At 41.1% G+C, this 27840-nt stretch overlaps 1 protein-coding gene across 3 annotated transcripts in view; it reads left to right on the top strand.

The window, feature by feature from the left end:
• GNAL (G protein subunit alpha L) overlaps window positions 1-27840 on the top strand; it is a 240638-nt gene that overhangs the window by 55697 nt on the left and 157101 nt on the right. The window contains exons 1-5 of one of the 3 annotated variants that reach the window (XM_036244311.1): window positions 25330-25366; window positions 26205-26452; window positions 26660-26732; window positions 27437-27491; window positions 27643-27762. In XM_036244311.1, the coding sequence (XP_036100204.1) occupies window positions 26311-26452; window positions 26660-26732; window positions 27437-27491; window positions 27643-27762 (390 nt within the window). In that variant the 5' untranslated portion in view covers window positions 25330-25366; window positions 26205-26310. Of the gene's footprint in view, window positions 1-25329; window positions 25367-26055; window positions 26453-26659; window positions 26733-27436; window positions 27492-27642; window positions 27763-27840 lie in introns of those variants that run through there. The other 2 variants (XM_036244312.1, XM_036244310.1) reach the window with 2 other exon arrangements.

Raw genomic sequence — 27840 nt, 5'->3', positions numbered from 1 at the left:
CCTGGTGAGGAACAGGGACTCCTCAGTCCTCAGGAAGGACCTTCCCAGCCGAGGTGTTCTCCTAATTTTTATCTGCCACACGTGGGTGTGGGACCAGCCTGTCTGCCTCCGCCCCTCCTACCAGTCTGGATGTGGTTGCTGCTTTAATTCCGTAGTTGTAGGATTTCCATTCAGCTTGATTTCAGGTGGTTTTGAATGATGGTTGTTCTGTAGTTTAGTTGTAACTTTGTTGTGGTTGTGGGAGGATGCCATACCGCGTTACCTACGCGGCCATCTTGACCGGAAGTCGGGAGAGTCTTGATTACCTCTTCAATTTCCTTAGTTGTTATTGGTGTGTTCAGGTTTTCTCTCTCTTCCTGGTCCAGTTTTGGGAGACTGTGTGTTTCTAGAAATTTGTCCAATTTGCTGGATTGTTCAGTTTGTTGCCATATAATTGTTCATAGTAGTTGGTAACAATCTTTTGTATTTGTGTGGTATCAGTTGTTACTTCTCCTCTTCCATTTCTGTTTTTGTGTATTTGGGTTCTCTCTCTTTATTTCTTGGTGAGTCTAGCTAAGGGTCCATCAATATTGTTTATCTTTTCAAAAAACCAGCTCTTTGTTTCCTTGATCCTTTGAATTGATTTTTTGGTCTCTATGTCCTTTATTTCTGCTCTGATCTTTACTATTTCCTTCCTTCTACTTGCTCTGAGGTTTTCTTTTTGTTTGCTTTCTAGTTTTTTAAGTTGTGAGGTTAGATAGTCTATTAGAGATTTTTCTTGCTTCTTGAGGTAGGCCTGAAGTGTTATGAACTTTCCTCTCAGAACTGCTTTTGCTGCATCCAGTAGATTTTGTGTTGTTGTATGTTCATTTCCATTTGTTTCCAGGAAGTTTGTAATTTCCCCCTTGATCTCCTCAGTAACCCATTCACTGTTTAATAACATGCTATTTAACCGCCATGTGTTCCAGTGTCTTTGCATGTTTTTGTTGTAATTGATTTCTAGTTTTATGCTACTGTGATCTGAGAAGATGCCTGATATGATTTCAGTCTTCCTGAACTTGTTGATATTTAGTTTGTGTTCTATCATGTGGTCTATTTTCGAGAATGTCCCATGTGCACTTGAGAAGAATGTGTATTCTGTAGTTTTGGGGTGTAATTCTCTGTAGATATCTATTAAATCCATTTGGTCTAGTGCTTCATTTAGAGTCTGTTTCCTTGCTAATTTTTCTTGTAGAGGATCTATCCAGTGGTGTCAACGGGATGTTGAAGTCCCCTGCTATGATTGTATTGCTGTCAATTTCTCCTTTGAAGTCCTCCAGAAGATTTTTAATGTATGTTGGTGCTCCTTTGTTGGGTGCATATATGTTTATCAAGGTTATATCTTTCTGTTGGCTAGATCTTTTCAATATTATGTAGTGGCCTTTTTGTCTCTAGTTATGGCCTTCGTTTTGAAATCTATTTCATCAAATATGAGTATTGCTACCCCACCTTTTTTTTTTTTTGCTTCCCATTTGCTTGGAAGATTTTTTTTCATGCCTTCACTTTCAACCTGTGTGAGCCTTTTATTGTGAGGTGGGTCTCCTGTAAAGCACATATAGATAAGTCATGCTTTCTTATCCAATCAGCTACTCTGTGTCTTTTTATCGGAGCATTCAGTCCATTTACATTTAAGATGATTATTGATATGTACTTATTTATTGCCATTTTTGTTTGGTTTGGTTATATTTTTCTTCTTATTTCTTCTAATTACAGCAGTCCTTTTAACATTTCTTTCAGTGTTGTTTTGGTGCTAATATATTCCCTTAGCCTTTTTTTTGTCTCGGAAGCTGTTTATTTGACCTTCTATTTTGAATGACAGCCTTGCTGGGTAGAGTAGTCAGCTTCCTGTTTTTTATGGCCTTGATTACTTCATGCCATTCCCTTCTGGCCTGTAGTGTTTCTTGTGAGAAATCAGCTGAGAACCTTATGGGTGTTCCTTTGTAGGTCACCTGTTGCTTATCTCTTGCTGCCTTTGGGATTCTGTCTTTCTCTTTAATTTTTGGCATTTTGATTACTATTTGTCTTGGTGTGGGCCTGTTTGGGTTCTTCTTACATGGGGCTGTCTGTGCTTCTTGAACTTGAATGCCTTCTTCCTTCCCCAAATTAGGGAAGTTTTCTGTCACTATTTCTTCAAATGGATTCTCTAACCCTTGCTCATTTTCTTCTTCTTCAGGGACTCCTATGATGCGAATATTATTATGTTCCCAGTTGTCCCACAGTTCTCTTAAGCTGTCTTCCTGTTTTTTAATCGTTTTTTTTTCTTTTTACTTTTCTGATTGGTTGAATTTTTTTCTACCCTGTGTTCTAATTCACTGATTTGGTACTCAGCTTCCTCTACTCTGCTGTTTGGATCTTCCAATGTGTTCTTTATTTCTGCTATGTCATTCTTGATTTCTTCTTCATGGTTTTTAATTTCCAGTTGGTTGATTTTCAACATCTCTATATCCTTACTCATGCTGTTGAGCTTCCTCAAGATCATGGCTCTGAATTCTGGCTCTGTTAACTTGCCTAACTGCTCCACATTTATCTCATCTTCAGTAGAGTCTCTTGTTCTTTCATTTGGCTTTTGTTTCTGTGTTCACCATTTTGGGTATCACAGTGGGCTTTGGAGCCTGTCAAGTTTTCCCTGTGGGTGTTGGTGTTCTGCTGTTCGTGGCTCCCTCTCTTGGGTTTGGATGAGCGAGGGAGGACCCAAGTCTGTCAAGTCTTAATTTCCTGGTTAGAGTTGCTAGTCCAGGAATGGTATAGTTATCCTCTAGCATTTTGCCTGGAGGCTATCAGTAGTGGTTACTTGAAGAGTTTTGGGTTGTCAGTTCAATGATAAACTCCCTCAGGTACTAAGCATAGTGGATATTCCGAGGGTGGGGCAGATGCTGGTCGTTCGCCCTAATTTGCATTTCAATGGCCCACCTGGGTGGGTTTGAATCTCTGAGGGAGGGTCCGCTGCCTCTCCCCAGAGTTCTGGGAAGGAGCAAGATGGCCACCGTCCTGCTTGGCTGCAACTCAGCAGAAGCTCTGAACCCCCTCCAAATCCCGAGTGTCCCCACTCAGTTCCAGTTCAGTCTGCCCTCCCCCTGCCAGAGCCCAAGGTGAATGGCTGTGGCTATTTTAGCATCTGTCCCAGCTCTGCGCTGTGGCACTGCTTGGGAGTTTATCCTAAAGGGCACTGCTCACATCTAAGGCTGCTGCTGTCTGTGGACTCCCAGCCCCCCTCTCACACCTCCGCAATCCTACCAGGATCAAGTCAGTGTCTATGATTATATGATCCTCGTAAGCTGCTTTTTTGTTGCTTTTTCACATCAATTTGTCTGTGTTTTAGTTGTAATTCCAGTTTGGTTCTGGCAGACGGTCTGTGTAGCTTCCATTCATTCTGCCGCAGTTTTTGAATTAAGATCTGTCAATTTCCTACTTGGTTGTGTATCTGAAGTTTGGTTTTTGTTTTTTTTTAAGTAGAAGATGTGTTTTTAATTTATCATCCAATACACCCAATCAGAGAACATAAGGAGCTAGAAAAGTCACATTCTTCATAGTACCAGTGCTTCACCAGATCTTGCAGCAGTAATTCCCAGCTTCATATTGTTGAGACAGGATTGATATGTAGAGGTTCTTGAAACATCTGGAACTTGGAACTAGTTAGGGACCTCTGATTGAAATCAGCCCCGTTTCAGAGCCCAATGTCAAAAGCCTTCTCACACACTGACTGCATATTTGATGATACTAAGCAATTCCTGTCAGTTATTTCAGGTACAATAATGACATTGCAATTGTATTATTTTTAAAGTGCCTCTATTTTTCAGATACTGAAAGATGTATGTATAGTGCGATGTCTGCAGTATGCTTTGAATAATACAGGAGAAGGTGGAGAGGTGGGGAATTGATGAACCAAGATGAGCCATGATTTGATAACTGTTGAAGCTGGGTGAAGGGTACATGGGGTCCATTGTATTGTTCTGTCTACTTTTGAATATATTTGAAATTTTCCATAATGCGATCTTTTTTTTAAAAAGCCTCCTGCATACAAACATTTAAATCTCACATGAAAGAAAACAACACTAGAGAATGTAGAGTTTTGATCATTTTCTTTGGTTTTTGTAAGATCCTATAAAATCAAGAAAAGATAAGACACTTTAAAAACACCTTATTTGGGCCTTGGCTGATTTGACTCAGCGGTTAGAGCATCGGCATGTGGACCAGAGAGTCCCAGGTTTGGTTCTCACTAAGGGCATGTACCTCAGTTGCAGTTTGTCCCTGGCCCCGGTTGGGGCCATGTGGGTGGCAACCAGTCGATGCGTCTGTCTCACATTGATCATTCTTTCTCTCTCTTCCCCCCTCTCTCCCTCACGCTCTGTCTGAAGATAAATACAAAAATGCCCTTGGTGAGGATAAAAAAACCACTTTATTTGGTTAAACAGAAATGTAAAACAATATGTTTTGGAAATATATTTAATAAAGTTTAAAGTATTTACTGTTATTCTCAATTTTTTTAAAAAAGTAATTCTATCCTAGGAAAATTGATATGCAATAATAAGTTTTTTTTCCTTTATGGATTATAAATTTTAAAAGGATTATAATAGTGTTCATGGAATATTTCTGTCTATAAATATACTGCTTCAGGTTTTTCATAAGATCATACTTTAGAATATAGTAAATAGAACAGATTATGAAACATAAATAGCTGAATTATGGGAGTTTTCTATTCACATTGGTGCTAACAGGCTTGACATAGAGGTAGACTAGATGTAGCCCTGTACTGAGCCTCCTGGTTATCATGGAGAATGATGTCAGGGGTTAGACTAGAACCCTGCCTGCCTCATGGTGTTGACTTTAGGTTCCTAATGGAACAGCACCTCTCCCTAAGTGGAGGCTGCCGGTAGAGTCTTTCTTTCACTTACTCAGTAAACATGATCTGACAAGCATTGTAGGAATAACCTTTGGAAGGTTTTATTCTGGTAGGAAGACCAGACTTCACAAAGAACCACAGCAATGGAGGAGGGAAGTAAAGAACCAATGGTTCCATATAAATTTTTGTAGTATTTGTTCTATATCTGTGAAATACACTGTGGGTATCTTAACAGGGATTGCATTGAATCTATAGATTGCTTGGGTAGTATGGACATTTTAATGATACTAATTCTTCCAGTCCATGAATATGGTATATGCTTTCACTTGTTTGTATCTTCCTTTCATTTTTTCAACATCCCATAGTTTTCCAAGTATAGGTCTTTTACCCCCTTGGTTAAGTTTATTCCTAGATATCTTATTTTTGGTTGTTGCAATGTTAAAAGGAATTTTTTTATTATTATTATTATTATTAGTTTCTCTTTCAGAGAGATCAGTACTGTTGTGTAAAAATGCCATCAATTGTCCTGCCGGTGTGGCTCAGTGGTTGAGCGTCAACCCATGCACCAAGAGGTTGCTGGTGTGATCCCTGGTCAGGACACATGCCCTGGTTGTGGGCCTGATTCCCAGTGGTGGGCATGCAGGAGGCGGCCAGGCGATGTTCTCTCTCATTGATGTTTCTATCTCTCTCTCCCTCTCACTTTCTCTCTCTCTAAAATCAGTAAAGGAAAAAAAAAATGTTTTTAAATGCCATCAATTTATGGATATTAGTTTTACATTCTGCTGCTTTGCAGAATTCATTTATCAACTCTAATAGTTTTTTTGTTGTTGTTGGAGGATTTGGTAGGATTTCCTATGTACAATATCATGTCATCTGCGAATAATGACAATTTTATTTCTTCCTTTCTAATTTTGTTGCCTTTTATTTTTTCTTCTTGTCTGATTGTTGTGGCTAGGACTTCCAGTACTATGGTAAATACAAGTGGTGAAAGCAGGCAATTCCAAATAGCCACAGCAATCTTTTTCTGTTGTTGTTAACTCTCACCCGAGGATATTTTTCTGTTTACTTTTAGAGAGAGAAGGGGGGAGAAAGAGAGAAAAACATTGATGTGAGAGAGACACATCCATTGACTGGTTCCCTCCCAAAAAACTCCAGCTAGGGCCAGGGATCAAATCTGAAACCCAGATACCTGCCCTTGACTGGAATTGAACCCTAGACCCTTTGGTGCATGAGCCAACACTCTAACCGCTAAGCTAAATTGGCCACGGAAAGCCACAGAAATCTTGAGAAAGAAGAACAAATTTGGAGGGATCACAATACTAGATATCAAGTTATACTACGAAGTAATTGTAATCAAAACAGCCTGGTACTGGCACAAGAACAGGTATATAGAGCAATAGAATAGAACAGAGAACCCAGAAATCAACCCAAGCTATTATGCTCAATTAATATTCACCAAAGGAGGCAAGAGCATACAATGGAGTAAAGACAGTCTCTTCAATAAATGATATTGGGAAAACTGGACAGGTACATGCAAAAAAAAAAAAATGAAACTAGACCACCAATTTATACCATACACAAGAATAAACTCAAAATGGGTAAAAGATTTAAATGTAAGTTGTGAAACCATAAAAATTCTAGAAGAAAAAGTAGGCAGCAAAATCTCAGACATCTCATGTTGAGAATTTTTACCTATATATTGCAGCCTTAGGGTAAGAGAAATAAAGGAAGAAATAAATGGGATTACATCAAACCAAAAAGCTCTGCACAGCAAAAGAAACCAGCATCGAAATGAAAAGGGAACCCATTGTATGTGAGAACATATTTGCCAATGATACATCTGATAACAGGTTAATTTCCAAAATATATAAAGTCCTCATACAACTCAACAAAAGGAAGACAAACCATCCAATTTAAAAATGGGCAAAGGACCTGATACACCCTTCTCCAAAGAAGACAAACAAATGGCCAAGAGACATGAAGAAATGCTTAACCTCACTAATCATCAGAGATATGCAAATTAAAATGACTATGAAATATCACCTCACACCTGCCAGAATGGCTGCCATCAACAAATCAACAAACAAAAAGTGCTGGCAAGGATATGGAGAAAGAGGACTCTTACACTGCTGGTGGGAATGCAGGCTGCTGCAGCTACAATGGAAAACAGTGTGGAGATTTCTCAAAAATTTAAAATGAAGCTGCCATTTGACCCAGTGATCCCACTTCTGGGAATATACCCTAAGAAACCTGAAACACTAATCAGAAAGAATATATGCACCCTATGTTCAAGCAGCGCTGATTATAATGGCTAAGATCTGGAAACAACCCAAGTGTTTATCAGTAGATGAGTGGATAAAAAAGCTGTGGTAACGTTTATACAATGGAATACTATGCACCTGTAAAAAAAGAAGGCTCTCATATCCTTTGAGACAACATGGAGGGACCTGAAGCCTATTATGCAAGTCGAACAAGCCAGTCAGAGAAAGACAAGTTATCACATGATTTCACTTATAAGTAGAATCTAATGAACAAAATAAACTGATGAATAAAATAGATCCAGAGACATGGAAGCAGGGAACAGAGTGACAAACCTCAGAGGGAAGGGGTATAGGGTGGGAAGATATAAACCGAAGAACTTGTATACATATATGTATAACCAATGGACACAGACAATAGTGTGGTGAAGGCAGGGTGTGCAGGAGGAGGGAGGAGAGGGGGTCACTGGGGAAAAGAGGTGGGACATCTGTAATACTTTCAACAATAAAGATAAATTAAAAAAGAACCAGTGGGACTTAGATGAAGCCAGTAGCTAAAAGACCAGCTTCCCCTTCAGGCAGGAATCACTGAACTAACTGAGTGTAGGGTTTTGGAAGGATTTGCATAGCTGTGTAGAGATGCCAGAGGAAAGCATTCCAGATAAGGGAGAAGGCTAAACTAAAACGGGGAGTGGGAAAATGCTGGGCCAATGTGAGCATCAACAGACACTTACCAAAGTACTAACAAGTGGTATTAATAAGAGGATTGGATTAAATGGAGGTCATTTAAATTACACTTGGCCCAGCCAGTGTGGCTCAGTGGTTGAGCATCCACCCATGCACCAAGAGGTCGCCATTTCAATTCTCGGTCAGGGCACATTCCCAGGTTGTGGGCCTGATCCCCAGTGGGGGTCATGCAGGACGCGGCCAAGCGATGTTCTCTGTCATCGATGTTTCCATTTCTCTCTTCCTCTTCCTTCCTCTCTCTCTCTAATATCAATAAAGAAAAAAATTACACATATTCTTTGGTCTCTTTAACTAAAAAGAATACAAATTCATTGTAAAAGTTCAGAGAATTCAGGAAGGAAAACAAAAGTGAAAACCTTCTCTTCCCCTTTGCCTAGCAGTTTCTTGGGTGCCCTTAGGCCCTCTTTCTATTCACAGATAAATATCTATAACCATAAATAACATTAGACAAGGAAGGTAATGCTATCTGTATTGTTCTGCAGCCAATTTGGGACTTAATCTCACATGTCAGTACATCTCCAGATTTATTATATTTTCTTTCCATGGAGAGTAGATTTTCTTTTAATGCTACTTCTCTGTGGCTTTATTTCTTTTTAATGTAGAGGTATTGGTTTTATTTTTAACTAAAGGCAATCTCATGAATAAGGATTAAATACAGCACCATGCACTTTTGCAATGCCTTTATACAGCATTTGTTTTTAAAGTATTTGCACCAGAATTTGATTTGCGGAAGGTGCTTGGCCCGTGTCTCAGAGTAGATTTAGCTATGTTGTGTCAGAAGCTACTGATGATGGCAACAGCCACCTTCAAGGCATGAGGCGCATCCTTAACAATAGTTTTCCCATGTCACCTGCAAGGTGAAAATTTTTCAGCTGTGTTAAAAGACAAACATAACAACTAAATGCTGTGTGGTGGTAACTGGCTCCTAAAAGAAGGATGATTGAGATCGCTGTAAGGGAGATCACTGAGTCTATTGACCGTGGATTGGCTAATAGGATTGTAGTTATGTTTGTGGTTACAGAAGAGAATCTCATCCGTAGGAAAAACACATTGAAAAGGACACAGTATTTGCAGCTTACTCAAGTGTTTCAGGAAAAATGTGTAAATATGAAAACACAGGTAAGGAGAGTACACAATAAAGAAATGTAGAAAATTCTAACAATTGGAGTATCTGGATGAAGGGTTTGTGGAAATTTTTAATACTATTCTTAGAACTTTTCTGTAAGTTTGAAATTATTTCAAAATTAATAATTGAAAAATGCTGAATATCTGGCAACTATATAATTAGCTTATTGTGTGTGTTTTGATGATCTTTGTGAAAGAAAAATAGTTTGCTTCTTTTTTATTTTCATCCTCATCCGAAGACATTTTTGCATTCATCTTCAGATAGAGTGAGAGGAAAAGAGAGAAAAACATCAGTATGAGAGAGAGACATTGACTGGCTACCACCCACATGACCCCAACCGGGTCCGGGGACAAATTGCAACTGAGGTACGTGCCCTTAGCAGGAATTGAACCCAGGTCTCTCTGGACCATGGGCCTAGAGTCTAACTGCTGAGCCAAACTGGCCAGGGCAGTTTGCTGATTTTTAAAAATGACCTATAAGCGCTTTACATTATATATATATTGTCTTCTAATGAAATCTTTAGCTGTATTTTTACTCTCCCCCTCTCCAACTCATGTTCTTGAAAGTTTTTCATAATGGTTTTCATTCTTCTTCTTTTTTAAAAATTGATTTTAGAGAGGGAGGAAGGGAAAGAGAGAGAGGAAAACATCAATGCAAGAGACACATTGATCGGTTGCCTTCCATATGCCCCAACTGGGAATTGAACCCACAGTCTGGGTGTGTACTCTGACTGGAAATTGAACCCAAGACCTTCTGATGCATGGGACAATGCTCCAACCAACCAAGCCACGCTGGCCAAGGCCTCAGTCTTCTTTTAAGTGTCTATTATCTTCAGCACCCTGGCCAGGTCTCAAGTTCCTTGTTCTAGATGTAACCGCCCATCTGCCCCTTCTCCCATCTTTCCAGCCCATAGGTTAATCTTCCTTTTGAAAGTATGGCCGATGTAGGCTCACACCCTGCTCAGAACCTGACAGTGTGTCAGAGTTGGGCAGGTTTTCAACTGCATAAGGACCATGACCAAATTACAGTGGGGACTGAAATCCCCCTGGCTCTGCCTCCCTAACCTTGGGCCCAGCACAGGGACACATCAGCCCAGAGGAAGAATGCTTTTTGGGTCAGGATCCTGGCAGAAATTAAATCACCCATTCAAATTATGTTCTTTAAGAATGATGATGAAGGTATTATTTATAAAGGTGTGGGGAGGGTTAAGGAAACCAATAAGAAATGGTGCCACATTCCAGGGCAAGCCACAGCAGGGAGCCATTGCAACCCTAGACCTCAAGGGAAGGAAGCAGGAGCAGTTATTGAAGCCAAGCAAAGGGCCTCTGGCCAGGAGCTGTGTCTTTCAAAGAATAAAGCCACAGCCTGGCAGGCAGGGGATTGTGGGGTATACCCTGACCACAACCCCCACCCTTCCATTTCCTCTGTACTCTAGGGAGCCTGGGCTACAGGGGCCAGCCTCCTGGCTACAAGGGGGAGTCTATAGGGCTGGGAGAATAACCTGGTACCCCAGCACTTAACAATAAAGGCCTGGCTTACATTTAGTATTTGAACATTTGAAACCTCCCACAGACTCAGCTTTCCAGCTACCTGGATACAGACTGTGGAGTCACTGCTCCCCAACCTGAACACAGCCTGTACCCCACACATATCTGTCTAGTGGTGGCCCTTCTGTTGCCCATGATGCCTGCGCCACATCCAGGCTTTCTGCCTCCTGACAAGCTTTGGTCCTGAGCATAGCCCCAACCAAGACTTTGGGCTTCTGAGGCCTGACTGCCTGTAACATATGTTGTCATATCTGGTGTGGGCAATTATATTTCCCTGGAGACTGGATTCCAGTCTCCCCGAGGAGAAGGATGGTATTTGGGAAGGGCTGGCCCACTGTGGGCAGAGCCCAGTGTGGCATCATCCACTGCCCAAGTGATGGGTGTTGCTTGGCCTCCCCACCTCCCAGCCTCAGCACTTTTCTCTTGGACTAGTGATTTGGCAGGGAATCAGAGACAGCTCCTTCTAGGCCTCAGCAGAAACTTCAAGGTCTGAGCCCCTCAATAACTGCAGAGGGGAGGACAGGCAGACTGCTCTTTAAAAGATCTGAAGGTAGGAGATCACATCCACAATGCAAGGCCACTGTAGAGCAAAATGGCTTTATTACATGCGCCTGGGGGCAGGCAGGCTGAGCAGAAAAAAGTTCAGCCCTCTCCCCCCCCCCAATTAGGGTTGGAGTGTCTGATATATACCCTAATTTTAGCTTCAGGCAATTCTTGCTGAGTACTTGGCATGGCCCATTGTCCACCTTGCAGTTGGGCTTGTCTGGTATATCATCTGGCACCTGCTGGGTTATTCTTTGTTTTGTGGATAATCCAGATAGCCCTTATCTGTACTCAACAATAGGCTGAGTGAAGGTCATGCAAGCATCACAATTTCTGTAGTTTTCACCTTTTACAGACTTTTACCTTTACCCATTAAAACATTACTAACCCTTTCATTTTCACAATTTCTGTAGTTTCTTTTACAGACTTTTACCTTTACCCATTAAAACATTACTAACCCTTTCATTCTCACAATTTCTGTAGGTTCTTTTACAAACTTTTACCTTTACCCATTAAAATATTACTAACCCTTTTACTTTTAGCTGCCCATCACCACCATACTGTTACCTTAGTTCTGTACTAGAGGTACCATTAAGGTGCAGGAACACAACATTGTGAATGTGGAGACTGAACAAGAACATGCGGCCTGGAGAGAGCTCAGCTCAAACCTGATTTTCAATGTACTTGTGAACCTTGTGCAGAGCAGAGAACCCATAATGGTGCTGTTTTAATTGTTTATCTTTTTATTTGGATATAATTTCAAACTTAGAACAGTTTCAAGAATAAGACTACAGAAAACCTCTAGATACTCATCACCCAGGTTCACCTGTTGTTAACATTTCCCCCATTTGCCTTGTTTGCATTCTCTCTGCAGTTCGAAGGTATAGATACAGATACAGGATTTTTCTTAATCATGAGGGTTAGTTGTGATCATCGTGGCCTCTGAAAGACTTTTATATGTACTTCTTAAGAATAGGGATATTCTCTTACATAACCAAGGTACAGTTAGCTTCAGTATATTTAACATTGATATAATAAATATATTAATTTATTATCTGTATTCCAATTTTATCAATTGACCCAATTATTTCCTTTTTAGCATTTTCCCCCTCCAGTACAGGATCCAGTCTAGGGTCTGGTCTCTCTTTAGTTTCTTTTAATCTAGAACATTGCCACAGTCTTTTGTCTGTTTTTGTAATATTGCTGTTTTTGAAGAATAGTCCCTAATTTTTGTTTTATTAATTTTAGGTTTGCCTGACGTTTCATCAGATTTAAGTTCAGGTTATGGGTCCCTTGCCAGAACACTACATAGATGATGTGTGTCTTTTTAGGGTCTACATCTGAAACAGACGATGTCCAGTCCCTCTCCATTTGATGGTGTTTATTTTGACTACCCAAATTTTTGTCTAGCTCCTCCACTGTGTGGTTATTTTTTACTTTGCACCTAATATGCAGTTGGTATGGAGACCATGGAGATACCCTGTTTCTCATGTAAACGTTCCCCTAGATTTAGCCTCCATTGCTGAATTTTGCCTGATTCAAGATTCCTTCCACATGCACTCGTTTCCACCCTTCTCCCACTTATTTGTTTACCTATCTGTTATTAGCATGGATGTGTGATATTCCTATATTTTTCAGTGGTGTAGAATTCATTACCATGCTTAAATATGTTGTCAGCCAAATCACTCCAGATTCGGCCAAATGAGAGCCCCTTCAGTCTGACTCTTGTGGTCTTGTGACAGCCCCCCAACATTTTTAGAGCACTTTCTTCCTTTCTGGCATAAGAGTGTTCCAGGTTTATCTTATAGCTACCTGTCTCCACCCTGGAATCAACCATTTGTCTGAGGAACACTGGTTCTCTCTGGTGGTGAATAATACTAACAACCAAGATCTGGCGCTACGTTTGTTCTCTGCTACTGGAGCGTTTTAACTTCTTGACCTTTTCAGCAGACAAAACTAAGAAATATATGCATTTATACACACATATACATACACATGCATACAAAGTACATACACAGATGTGCACATAATTATGAGCATATATATACATATTTTAGAGATCATGAGTTTATACCATGATTTCACTACAATTTCAGTCCATCTCCACAGGCTTTTTCTTGCCTTTTGATTTGCATGTCCATTCTTCCTCTCTGGAAATCCTGCCTCTAATACATCTAAGATGGTAGGGGATTTGCCTGCATCTAGAGACTCCCTATTGAACATCAGTCTTTAATTTGTCTATAGCTTAAATCCATCAGTGGTCCCTACTGGATGACAAATATAAATAAACCATGTAATGATTAATGTATGTAGACAAATATTAGGCTCTGTGTCCCTTGTTTTTTGTCAGCAACCCTGCAAGTTTTAGGAAGAGCCATTCCAACTTGAGAAAGGCACACAGTTCCTACCTGTGATAAAACCAATTTGGGTTCTGTTTAGTTTAATATACAATTTGACATTTTATTAAAAGGAATACTGTTACTTTAAACTCTTTTAGCCAAATGCTAAAAGAAACCAGTTGCTAAGACAACTGGGCAAAGAGTTAACTAATTCATCAGTCATTATATGCAGATTAGTCTGCCTGAGTTAGGAAAGAGGTGGGCTTGTTTGACTTTTCCTTTTGAAATCAGTGGAAGAGAGAATGCTGTGATAATATTTTCAATCTGTAAGAGCCTTAGAGTCCCTTCTGGAAAGGGCACAGGCTCTGAGATCGGAAATGCTCCACCCCTTTTAGGCCCCTATGCGACCTTCAGACCAACAGCCTTATCTGCAAAATGTGGATGATAATGTTCATCTTGTAGCTGTGGTGATGATCAGTGAGATGCTGGAAATAAAGTACCTTTTGGTGTCTTACAATTGAGATGAAGGGTGGCTGTAAAAGGTTAGCATAAATTTCTCTAAGGAAAACAATATATACTTTTTTCTCACTTCTGTAATTTACACACACACACCTCTATGTGCTCCCACTGTAGTCTCTATAGAAGTCAGAGAACTTAATTGCTTGTCTGTCCCCCTCTACCAGGCTGTTAACCTGCTTGAGAACAGGCTCTGTGGGGAGGAGGGGTATTCCAAAAATGCTTTATGGTAAATGAATGAAAATGCACTGATTTTTTTTAAAAATATGAATAAATTTATTTAAAATGTGGAAAACAAATCTGCCAAATCAAAATAAATTGTGGGACACCTTCTGTAGTCAGATAATAAAACCCAGAAACCATAAAGAGAAATAGTGGTAAACATGTTTACGTTAAATTTTAAAACTTTTTTTATCAAAAGAAGTACTATAAACAAGACCAAAAGACATAAAACAAATGAAAGAAGGAAATATTTGCAACACATAACAGACAAGGGGCTGAATTCCGTATTTTAAAAAGTGTTCGAAAATGCACTGATTTGAGAACATCCTTTGGTCCTTCATCTGTCCTTCAGGCTTTACATTGCCACATGCTAGCAGGAAACTATAATTGCAGTGAATGTTTCTAAACAAGTATTGAAGTCACATAACTGTACTCAGTCAAAACAAATATCCTGAAACCACAAGAAAGAAAAATTTCTCTCTTCCACCATTGTCATGATAAAGAATCTACCTGCGAATTTTTTTTGTTTGTATTGTGCTAAAATATGCAAAATGAAATTTACCATTTCAATCATTTTTAAGTGTGCAGCTCTGTGGCATTAAGTATATGCACCTTGCTATGCAACCATTGTCTCCATCCATTCACAGAATTTGTTCCTCTTCCAAACTGAAACTCTGTGACTATGAAACACTTAACTCCTCATTGCCTCCTCCCACAGCCCTTGGCAGCCACATTTCTACTTCTTGTCTCTATGAATTGAACTACTCTAGGCCCCTCATATAAGTCGAATCATACAATATTTGTCCTTCTATGACTGACATTTCATTTAACATAATTTCTTAAAGTTTATCCAAGTCGTAGCGTGTGTCATGAAAATATGACAATAATTGTGAGGTAGGCAAGCATTGCTGAAGTACAATGTCAGATCAGTGTGGTAAGACTAGAATTCCTGCCCGGCTGGTGTGGCTCAGTGGTTGAGCATCAACCCATACACCAGGAGGTCACAGGTTCTATTCCTGGTCAGGGCACATGCCAGGTTGTGGTCCTGATCCCCAGTGGGGTGCATGCATTTAGGTCTAAGATCCATTTGAGTTCACTTTGGGGGATGGTGTGAGGGAAAGGTCAAGTTTCACTTTCTTCCTTAAGGATATCCAACTTTCCTAGCACAGTTATTGAAAAGACTATTCTTGCTCAGCCAGTGTGGCTCAGTGGTTAGGCATAGACCCATGCACCATGAGGTCCCTGGTTCAGTTCCCCAGTCAGGGCACACGCCCAGGTTGTGGGCCAAATCCCCAGTGGGGGGCATGCAGGAGGCGACCAATCCATGTTCTCTCTCGTTGATGTTTCTGTCTCTCTCTCCCTCTCCCTTCCTCTCTCTCCCAAATCAATAAAGAAAAAAAAAGTAAAAAAAAGACTAGAATTCCTGTCATCACGTTTCTGACAGCTCTGACATCCCACGAGGGCACCTCAGTGACACCAAGAGAACATTACTAAGCATTTAAAATGCACACCATGTTATTTGTTTTTCTTTTTGCTCCAAATCAACGGACTTTATGAAGTCTGATTCACTTTGGGAGAAAATGTTGGTAAATTTGAGGACTACAAAACTCATGATATCTAGAACTAACTGCTGAAAATATTTTGTATCATAAAATTTCCCTTAGGATTTAAAGTGTATTCATGTATGGTGGGTTTGTTCACAGTTTTTACATTTCACTACATCCAATGTTTGTTAATTAGTAAAAAAAATAAATATCTTTATAATTGGTTAGACTATTTTTGAAACTTCACATCAGTATTGAAACAACAGTTAAATATGTGTATTAATTTCTGCTCTCTTCCAATATTTTGTTAGGCTATTTGAGGTTAAAGAACAGAATTAAACAGATAGGGATGCCAATCTTCACTGTTCAAATGTTAATTTTCACTCCTTCTGTAGTCCTTGAGCCCATTATTTGATTTCTGATTTGCAAAATTTGTTTTAAGTGCAATTTTGATGTGTGTGATTTCTCTTGCAATACATTAACAGTCCATAGACTGCCCTCAGACCATTTCTGGCTCATAACCTGACCCAGTTTGGTGGCTTTCACAGATTTTTTTGAGCTGCAAACAATGATAGCTTCATTCTGTTTGTGGATTCCCTGTTCTGCTTTATGGGGGTTTTGTTGTTTTGTTTTATCATTCAGTAGCCTCCCACCTTGTGTTTTCATGCTGTAATAAACTCCTGCCTATGACAATGAGTTGTGTATGCCAGTGAGGATAGTGCAGTCCTGGCTTTTGGGACATGGGGTAAAATCAGAGATAGCATATCTTCCCTTGTGATTCGCTGTTATCTTGGTTTTTAAAGCTGTCAGTTGAACAAGACTGTATTACTACCATTTATGGATGATATTTTCAAAAGCAATTTAATATTACTTTGGCTGTCAGAGTAAGAAGGGAAAAAAGGAGACAGATATTTCAATAAATTGTAAAATATTTGTAGAGCATTATGTACAAAAAGGTATTTTGCTGCTTATCTAGAAAAATGTAAAAAGTTAACCACAATACTTTTAAAGTGTATTGTGATTAGGTCATGGAGTGAGCTCCACTGCTAAGAATAGAAAAAAATCTACACAAGATATTTCCACCAATATACTGAGAAAGAAAGGAGATAAAACAACAGCAAGTTGTCTAAAATGGCACAAACGGGCATGAGGGCTTTGCACACACCGGCCACCCAGCCACCACTGTGCTGGCACCACCACGATCACTGCAAAACTGGCTGCAGCCTTTGGTTTTGTGGAGCATTGTCACTGCACTGAATTAGTGAGTTTTTACCTTTCTTAAACTATTTTGTTCGTCTTTTAAAAATTTTTATATACCTGTTCCAAAAGTCTTAATGCAGTTTTACCTTTATTAACCTCTAAAGTATGAAATGTTACTGAAAGATCAGTTATTAAATTTTTTAAGTATTGATTTTTTAAAAATTAAATTCAACTATCTGCTATCTTGTGCTATACAGCACTCCAGTCTTTTTTCAAACTAGCTCAGCATCTCCTAGATCTAGGCCTGTCATGAATTGAAACAGTTTCTTTGAATATTATTATCCAGTTGTTAAAAGTATGTGAAGAGAAATAAATTTTGTTTCTTATTTATAGAGAGAAACAAATTTTGTTATTGCCATCATAGACTTGAGTTCAGCTAACCAGAGGATAGGTGCAATTTTTTTTTTTTTCGACATTTGCCAACTTCAATCAGAAGGACTGAAACAAAAACAAATTTAAAAATCATTACAGTATTTAAAATTCACAAAACTAAGTAATATAAAAGAAATGTAAGTAATTAAACTTTCAACTGCACCAAGACTTCTGACACACCCTCTCTACCTTAACATCAACAAGAGTGAGGAAAACATCACTTTGTTTTATCTTTTGTCTTTTTGTCCCAAACTTTGTGCCATCACATTTCTCCCTGATGTGACCAGGGCCTTCCCTAACTTCCTTTGCAGCCCCAGCATTTCCCTGAACCAGCTTCCTCTGTCCCTCTTCTGGCACCTGGCTGCTGCAGGGCAGCCCTTCATCTCTGCAGGTGGGTGTGCACTGCTCCATGAAGTGGCTGCTGCTGCTGCTGCTGCTGCTGCTGCTGCAGCTGTTGCCTAGCAACAGATACTTCCATTGCCAGCAGCTTTTGGCTGCTCTTAGTGCTCTACCTACAACCCTACTCCCTTTGCTCCAGGTGAGCCAGCTGGGATTTTGAATTTTTTTTTAAACACACATATTCATTCTTTTGCAGTTTTGGTAAGAATTCCAAAATAGTCTTTTTATATATATGTATATTTACCTATATTGTTGAGAGTATTACAGATGTTCCCCCTTTTTGCTCCCATTGACCTCCCTCCTTGCCTTCCCCATATCATTGTCTGTGCCATTAGTTATACATATGTGCAAATAAGTTCTTTGGTTTATCTCTTCCAACCCCCCCATCCCCCTTCCCTCTGAAGTTTGTCAATCTGTTTCCTGCTTCCATGTCTCTGGATCTATTTTAATCGACAGCTTATTTTGTTCATGATATTTTATAAATAAGTGATATCATGTGGTACTTGTCTTTCTCTGATTCACTTATTTTGCTCAGCATAATGTGCTCCAGGTTCCCCCATGTCATCTCAAAAGGTAAGAGAGCTTTCTTTCTTACAGGCATAGTATTCCATTCTGTAAATATACCACAGCTTTTTTATTTACTCATCTACTGATGGACAATTCGGTTGTTCCCAGATCTTAGCTATTGTGAATAGTGCTGCTGTGAACATAGGAGTCCATATATTTTTTCTGATTGGTGTTTCAGGCTTCATAGGATATATTTTTAGCAGTGGGATCACTGGGTCAAATGGCAGTTCCATTTTTAATTTTTGAGGAATGTCCACTGTTTTTTATTGTGACTGCAACAGTCTGCACTCCCGCCAGCAGTGTACTAGAGTACCCTTTTCTCCACATCTTCATCAGCACTTGTTGTTTGATGATTTGTTGATGGCAGCCATTCTGGCAGGTGTGAGGCGATACCTCATAGTCATTTTAATTTGCGTCTCTCTGATTGGCACAAGAACAGGCATATAGATTAGTGGAACCTAACAGAGAACCCAGAAATTTATGCAAGACATCATGCGCAATTAATATTTGACAAAGGAGGCAAGAACATACAATGGAGAAAAGACAGTCTCTTCAATAAATGGTGTTGGGAGAATTAGACAGGTACATGCAAAAAAATGAAATTAGACCACCAACTTTCACCATATACAAGAATAAACTCAAAATGGATAAGAGACTTAACTGTAAGTCATGAAATCATAAATATCCTAGAAGAAAAGGTAGGCAGCAAAATCTCAGACATCACATGTAGCAGAATTTTCACTGATACATCGTCTAGGGCAAGAGAAACAAAGGAAAATATTAGTAAATTGGACTATATCAAACTGAAGACTTTCTGCATGGCAAAAGAAACCAGCATCAAAATGAAAAGGGAACCCACTCGTTGGAGAATATATTTGCCAAAGATATATCGGATAATGGGGTTAATATCCAAATATATAAAGTACTCTTATAACTCAACAAATGGAAGAAAATCCAGTTAAAATGGGCAGAGGACCTGAGTAGACACTTCAAACAGGACATACAAATGGGATTTTGAATTCTGATCCCATAGTTGGAAACACAAATGAGGATCACTTTCCCTGACCAGATGAGAAAAAAGCCAGGTGTCTAGATTTTTTTTTTTAATTTTTATTTTTTTAAACATCTTTATTGTTGAATATATTACAGATGTCCTCCATTTTCCCTCCCCCCGACGCTTGCCCCCCTCCTGCTTTCCTGACACTAGTGTCTGTGTCCATTGGTTATGCATATAAGTTTTTTGGTTTATCTCTTCTCGCCCTCTCCCCCCACCCTTCCCTTTGAGGTTCATCAGTCTAACAACCAATTTCTACTTCTTAATCCCTTCACCTTTTTTTGCCCATCTCCTCAACCATCCTCCCATGTGGCAACCATCAAAAAGTTCTCTGTATCTATGAGTCTGTTTCTGTTCTGCTTGTTCATTTTGTTTGTAGATTCAATTGTTGATAGATATGTATTTATTGCCATTTTATTCATATTTTTGATCATCTTCTTCAAAAAGTTGCTTCAACATTTCATATAATACTGGTTTGGTGGTGATGAACTCCTTTAGCGTTTTCTTGTCTGGAAAGCTCTTTATATGGCCATCAATTCTAAATGATAGCTTGGCAGGATAGAGTAATATTGGTTGTAGATCCTTGCTTTTCATCACTTTGAATATTTCTTGCCACTCCCCTCTGGCCTGCATAGTTTCTTTTGAGAAATCAGCTGACAGTCTTACGGTGACTCCCTTGTAGGTAACTAACTGCTTTTCTCTTATTGCTTATAAGATTCTCTCTTTGTCTTTAAACTTTTGCATTTTTATGATAAAGTGTCTTGGTGTGGGCCTTATTGAGTTCATCTTGTTTGGTACCCTCTGTGCTTCCTGGACATATATGTCTGTTTCCTTCACCAAGTCAGCAAAGTTTCCTGTCATTATTTTCTCAAATAGGTTTTCAGTTTCTTGCTCGCTCGCTCTTCTCCTTCTGGCACCCCCATGATGTGAATGTTGGTATGCTTAAAGTTGTCCCAGAGGCACCTTACACTAGCCTCATTTTTGTGGATTTCTTTTTGTTGTTGTTGTTCTGACTGGGTGTTTTTTGCTTCTTTATATTTTAAATCAAGGGTTTGCTTCTTGGCCTCACTTACTCTACTATTGATTCCCTGTAAATTATTCTTTATTTCAGTTAGTGCACCCTTCATTTCTATCTGGCCCTTTTTATGCCCTTGAGGTCCTCACTAAGTTCATTGAGTGTCCTTATAACTATTGTTTTGAACTCTGCATCTGTTAGATTGCTTATCTCAATTTTGTTTAGTACTTTTTCTGGAGTTTTGTTCTGTTCTTTCATTTGGGATATGTTCTTTCTCTCCTCATTTTGACAGCCTCCCTGTGTTTGTTTATATGTATTGGGTAGAATTGCTATGTCTCCTAGGCTTTGTAAGGTGGCCTATTGTAGTAGGTGTCCTATGGGGTCCAGTGGCACATCCTCCCTGATCACCCTAGCTGTGCCCTCAATGTGCACCCCTTATGTGGACTATACACCCTTCTGTTGTAATTGAGTCTTGATTGCTTCTGGCATAGTAATAGGAGGGATTGACTCATGCTGATCAGCTACAAGGACTGGCTGTGCCCACTGACCACTGACCTCTAACTACCTCGGAGAATCAGCTGTGCAGAGGCCCACCATACAGAGCAAGACTTACTTCAGCAGGGCTCTGGTACCCACTGAGTCCACTCATTGAGTGTGTCACTTGTGGAGGTGGTTGGGTGGTGGTGCTTTGATGTGTTCTGAAGCTGGCCACTGGGTGTGCTCTCTCTGGGGCAAGGTCAGCTACTGCCTGTGTTCTACCTGGGGCCACCAGGCATTAGCTACGAAGTGATCTGCAAATAGCTGCTTCCTGTGCTGGGCCAGGATGTGCCCAGGCAAAGGCAAGCTGTGAACCAAGGCTGGCTGCTTCTGGTGCCAGGCCTGGGGCCACCTAGCAAGAGGTATGGGGCTTGCTTAAGCCAGATGCTGCTTGTTTGAGAGAATTTAAGAAAATCTGAAGCAGGAACCAGTCCTGCCTTGGCTTCACCCCTCCTATCAGTCTCCAAGTGGCTTCTTTAATTCCATAGTTGTAGGACTTCCATTCAGCTCCATTTCGTGCATTTACGAATGATGGTTGTTTTGTAGTTTAGTTTTAATTTTCATGTGTTTGGGGAGGAAGGGGTGAGTACCGTGTTTACCCACCAGCCGTCTTCACTGTCTGGGTTCTTTTTTTTTAAAGGTATGTTGAGCTCCTACCTGATATAGGTAGGGCTAGGTAAGCACTGACTTTGGATTTCTCTTAAGAAAAGCTGCATCACTGTATAAAGACATTGCTTTTATATTTCAGGGTGTTAAGCAGTGTATTGTGGGAACACACTGTAGGTTGTATAGTGCAGATCTGTTCTATTAGATCTGTTCATCTAATCATATAAAATTCAACATATAAAAAGTTGTCTTTAACACTAATTCCTAAATCTTAATAAGTGGAAACATTTTGCTGTATTTTTAGGGAAACTAAATATCAGATTGTCTTAAAAGTGGGGCTTCTGGATTCTAATTTAATTCTCCCTTTATAAGTTTTTATGGGATTTGTTTTGTCTCTTCTCTTCCCACTAGCAATTGTTTTTTGTTTGTTTATTTTTCCATTGATTTTTTTGATAGGGTAGAATAGAGGGAGGGAGAGAGAGAGAGAGAAACATCAATGTGAGAGAGACACATTGATTGTTTGCCTCCCACATGACCATAGCTAGGGCCAGGGTTCGAACCTACAACCCAGGTATGTGGCTTTGACCCAGAATTGAACCTGTGACCATTTGGTTTGCTGGCTGATACTCAATAACTGCTGAGCCAAACTGGCCAGGGCCCCACTAATTTATAGAAATCTTGGCATTAAGAACCTGACAGATCCTTATAAATATTCCACTACACTCTGCTATTTTTATATACTTTTTCTTGCCTTCTGAATGCCCCATCAGCCACACTACAGGCCTAGGTGATAATACCATGTATGAATATTTGTGTTGACACAAGTGTGAGGCTTGAAAATAGTCCTAGATAGTCACCTTCCACACAATTAGAACTTTTGACCTAGCTCAGAATGTAGTATAACACTGTATGGTTGCTTCTGCCTATCTCCAAAGGAGTGATTTAGTGCTTTTGTTTTTTAAAAGAGTGTTCTTATTTTTAATATTGTACTAAACTGTGTAAATATTTTATAAATTTAAAATTTGACCATGAAATTTCTTTACTAATAATCTATCTATGCTTCAAGCAGAAATTATCTTTGGCATTCGTGAATTCTTTAATCTAATATTGAACAAAGAATCACAGGGTACCTTCCCTGGGCCTGGCACTGAACTAGACACAGTTGCAGCAGATGCAAAGGACATACTCAGCCTGGCCCTCGTGGAGTCCGAAGTCTGGTGGAATTTTGAAAGAGCAGTAGACAGTGCACAGAGATAGATAGATAGATAGATAGATAGATAGATAGATAGATAGATAGATAAAGCAAGGTGCCAATGAGGTGATGGAATATGGAGACGGAGCGCCTAACCTTGACTATGGAGGCAGTGGTGAGGCTAGAAGGATAACTAGGAGTTGGCCAAGTAATGAAGAGGCCAAGGAAGCCCTGGCCTGTTTTGCTCAGTTGTTGGAGCATCGACCTGCGGTCCAGAGAAACCGGGGTTCGGTTCCCGCTAGGGGCATGTACCTTGGTTGCAGTTTGTCCCTGGCCCTGGTTGGGTGGGGTGGGTGGCAACCACTCGATGTTTCCCTTTTGCGTCGATGTTTCTCTCTTCCTCTCTCTCCCTCCCACTCTATCTGAACAAAAAAACAAAAAAGTGTCCTTGGGTGGGGATAAGGATTAAAAAAAAAAAGGAGAAGGGGCCAAGGTTTTCCAGAGAGAGGAGCAGCACCAGCATGTGTAACCAATGGATGAAGTAAGGTATTTAGGAAGTGCAAGTAATCAGAAGAATGGATTGGGGTGGGCTAGGAACACTAGGAAGGGAGAAAGAGCTGAAGCCACAATGCTTACATTGACCCATTTTTTTTTTTTAAATCCTCACCCAAGGATATTTTTATATTTATCTTCAGATAGAGTTGGGGTAGGGGGGCAGGAGGACGGGGAGAGAAATATAGATGTGAGAGACACATATCAACTGGCTGCCTCCTGCATGACCCCAACCAGGGCCGGAGACCAAACCTCAACTGAGGTACGTGCCCTTGATTGGAATCAAACCTGGGACTCTTTGGTCCATGAGCCGACACTCTAACCGCTGAGCCAAACTGACAAGGGCTACATTGACTCAGTCTTAAAGGACCATGGCCAGGGGCTTGTAGGTGGTGATGATAGTGGCATGGGCAGATTTGTAGTGTATTGTGGCAACATTGTACGGGGTGCACTGAAGTAAAAGCAGAAAGGCACTGCGGAAATCCAGGTTAGATTAGTGATCTAAGACCATGGCAGTGGCAGATGGGGTGGAAAGGACAGGACAGATATTCAGGACACAAATCAACAAGATCCTATTTGGGTTAGCAAGAAGGAAAAGGAGTCAGGAATGACTTCCATGTTCTGGTTGGAAAATCAGGGGGTAAACTAGGTTGGAGATCTGATATGGACATAGGGCTGTGTGTCCAGAGTATGCAGGATACAGTCAGCCCCACCAGGAGTGTGCCTAAGGAGAGAAAATCTGTTCTGTTCTGAGTCCAAGGCACTTCCACCTGATGAAGGAGTGAAGATTCACCAGCCAGAGGGCAGGTAGGAAATCAAAAAGACCATCTGGTGGAAACCAAAGTACAAGAACTTCTCAAGGATAGACAGAGCCAGCTCCACACAGAGGTCAAAGAGAGTAAAGACCAAAGTTTATGGATGATCTTTAGCCCCTGGGACACCATTGATGACCCCGGTGAGAATATTTTCAGTGTAGGAAGCTATGCTGCCAGAGGCTGAGGTATGAACAGGAGGAAGGAAGGAAGGATAAGGGGAGTCTCATTCCCTTTTTAATTCTTAGCTGCGGTGGACAGGAGGAAATTGGTGGAACTAACCAGAGACTTTCAATGGAAGGAGGTGCTGTTGGTTTTAAATGGGACAGAGTTGAATGTATTTGTACACTTGACGGGAACAAGCCAGTAGAAAAGAGATTGAAGAAAGAGGGGAGATTGGAGAAGAGGAGACATATTGACAGGTGAAGAGACTGCCATGACCCTGAGCTCAGGGGCAGTGTAGTGGGAAGCCCGCACTAGGTGAGGGTTTGCTCTCTGTGCAAGGAAAGGCCAAGCCATGTAGAAAGTGAGAGAAATGGCCCTGGCCAGTTTGGCTCAGCGGTTAGAGCGTTGGCCCGCAGAGCAGAGTCCTGGGTTCAGTTTCCGCTAGGGGCATGTTCCTCGGTTGCAGTTTGTCCCTGGACCCAGTTGGGGTTGTGTGGGTGGCGACCAGTTGATGTGTCTCTCTCACATTGAAGTTTCTTTCTCTCTTCTCCCCTCTCTCCCTCCCGCTCTATCTGAAGATAAATGCAAAAATGTCCTCTGGTGAGGATAAAAAAAGAAAAAAAGTAAGAGAAATGTAGGATTGGAGAAAAGTGGAGCACTTGAAGACAGAGCTTGGCAAAGGCATGTAAAAGAATCATTGTGCAGTGCCAGGGGTGGGGGAAGTGGTGGTGGTGGTGCTTCCCTGGAGACCATCAACTTGTAACAAGTGATCTCCACAGCACAGTGCTGGTCCACGACCCACTGCCCAGTCACTTTTTTTGCCCTCCTTCCCCAAGTACAGCAACGTTAAGTGCAAAGAGGCTGACTGCATCTCCGTTTGGCTGTAGCAAGAATGGAGGGACCTATCTCACAGTAACAATACATGAGGGCACATGCCTGTTTCCTGCCCTCGTTTGTTCTTGGCCACAATGCAAGTTTGAGGCCAAAGAGTCCTCTAGAAAAGGAGTACTGCTGTTGAGAGAACTGCAAAGGAGAAACGCAGGCTGGAGGTAAAGACCAGAGAGGCTAAGGGAGGCGGCAGCGTGGGTGTGCTGGAATAGTTTAGAAAATGAGGGGAACAAAGGCAGTGTGACTGGTGAGCTTCTTACAGATCCTCCTCCTTGATAGAATATGTATGATCCTGCGTGAGGCCTCCACTGCCTACGAGCAGGGAGGCATCAGAAGGATCTAAGGGGAGCGTTTGCCCAGACCCACTCTCCTGGGCTTGGGGTGCAAGACAGACACCTGGCCGTGACCCCGCAAGGGTGAACCTCCCACAAGCCGGGCCCTTAGAGGTCAGCTCCCGACCCCTCCAGCACTGTTAGCGCTAGCTCCCGTCTAACACCCCAGGACCAGCGTACTGGCATCCCACCCAGCGGTCCAGCTTTCCTTCCTTGCGGCTCAGAGGCCCTGGTGGAGCTCAGACCCAGGAGGAAGCCCAGGACTCACGCAGGAGGCAGAGCGGGGCTCCGGCTAGAGGGTAGGTGCCCATAGTCTCCTTGAGGGGACTCAGTGGCACACTGTTCCACCTGCTGCCCCTTGTCACCACCCAGCCACTGCCCTCCCCCACCTTCCCCGCCCAGGTACTAGGCTGAGCACACCAGCCCCTCAGTCCAGTCGGGGCGATTCCCCACTGTGCAGCCGAGGGCGGGGCGGAGTTGGGCTGAGCTCGCCTTGGGAACCCTGGGCCAGCGGAGGCACAGCGCCACCCGGCTGGCTCCAGCAGAGCCTGGTGCTCTCTGCCCCTTTCTCTGTTCATTGTATGCTATTTATCCAGCAGATGATTCTAAACAGTTATCTTTAAAAAGCATTTGACTCTGTGCGTCTTCCTTGCATCCTTTTTAGTTAGTTAGGAGTTTGCGTTGGGCAGAGGGGAGGGAGAAGAACGCCTGTTCTGATCGGGAAACACCGAGAGACCAGACCATCTCTTTCAGCAGCAAGGAAAAGAAGCCTTCGCAGGATCCACACATTATCTACCACTTTCTATTGCTTTTTGTGCAAATTCCTAATTGTGCCTGACGTCCAACCAAGCAGGCAGGCATGGGCTGTTTGGGCAACAGCAAGACAACAGAAGACCAGGGCGTTGATGAAAAAGAAAGACGCGAGGCCAACAAAAAGATCGAGAAGCAGTTGCAGAAGGAGCGCCTGGCTTACAAAGCGACTCATCGCCTGCTTCTACTGGGTAAGGCGAGAGGGCTCTCGGCGGTGGCAGCGGCTCTGGCCAGGGAGTGGAGCGCACAGCCAGCGTCTCGGCCAGCCTCTCCAGCCCAGAGCCGCGTGTACTTGAAAATGCCTGCCTTGGGATAGGATAATTGCTTAGTGTGGGTTGGCGTGAAAGATGGCAAGGGCATCCAGCTACAGATAACAGCATTCTTTTTGTTGTTTGTAGGGGCTGGTGAGTCTGGCAAAAGCACTATTGTCAAACAAATGAGGATCCTGCACGTCAATGGATTTAATCCGGAGTAAGGAATGATCAGTTTCTGTTTTGCTTCCAAAATGCATGCAAATTTTGTCACTTCCCTTCCAATCCTCCCTAAAGTACCTTCTCTAAGCAGTTAATTTAATCATTGAACACACCTCTAAGGGAGAAAAATATAGGAGTGTATTGTTAAATTTGGTATGTTTAGGTAAATCTTTTTCTGGCAGTGTCTAGATTGAAAAATAAAATAACTTGCTTAACAAAATATGATTTTTATTAGACATTCTTGAGGTATTGATCTGTATTCTTGGCATTGCTCTGCACACACTTCACCAATATGTCAATATATACTTTTCTCTATGTCATTTGTCTGCATCTATTCTAATGCATATCTGTCAATACATGGATAGATTCAAATCAAATCTGCTTACAAGTTGTAGCTGTATAGTTTTTATGTGCAATAATCATGACAAGTTTGCCATGTCTTGTGCAAGCTGCGTGGTTATTTAAAGCTATAGATTGTAATGTGTGCATTCAAGTTTCTTTATAGTGCAAATTAGAAAAGGGGGATGTTTTCCTTTCCTAGGTAAAAACTTTACAGATAAAAACTGTTGTCACGGGGGGTTGATGTTAACCTCAAGCAAAACCAGTCTAGCCAGGTGCTGGAGCTGGAAATTTAAAGTTCCACCCAATCCATTTAAATCAGTGCTAACAAATTAAATTAATAACAATTCTCTTTTAATACAGGGAAAAGAAACAGAAAATTCTGGACATCCGGAAAAATGTTAAAGATGCTATTGTGGTAAGAACTTTTATTTAAATGTTTGTTTAATAGAAAAGTTAAGTACTCTGCTCTCTAAAACTAAGTAGACAGAAGTTGTATATAGATTATCATACATGGAGCCTAAGTGTTATATTTATCAACGAATATATTTTTCTTCATTCCATTTTAGACAATTATTTCCGCAATGAGTACTATAATACCTCCAGTTCCACTGGCCAACCCAGAAAATCAATTTCGGTCTGACTATATCAAGAGTATCGCCCCTATCACTGACTTTGAATATTCCCAGGTACGTAATTCCTTATTAAAATATTTTAAGTGGTGCAAGATTGAACCTTTTTTTTTTATCCTCACCCAAGCATACGTT

This window comes from Molossus molossus, unplaced genomic scaffold (assembly GCF_014108415.1).
Source record: "Molossus molossus isolate mMolMol1 unplaced genomic scaffold, mMolMol1.p scaffold_m16_p_6, whole genome shotgun sequence".
Taxonomy (NCBI): domain Eukaryota; kingdom Metazoa; phylum Chordata; class Mammalia; order Chiroptera; family Molossidae; genus Molossus; species Molossus molossus.
The sequence above is the reverse complement of the archived record's forward strand: the minus strand, read 5'-3'. Positions and strand labels throughout refer to the sequence as shown.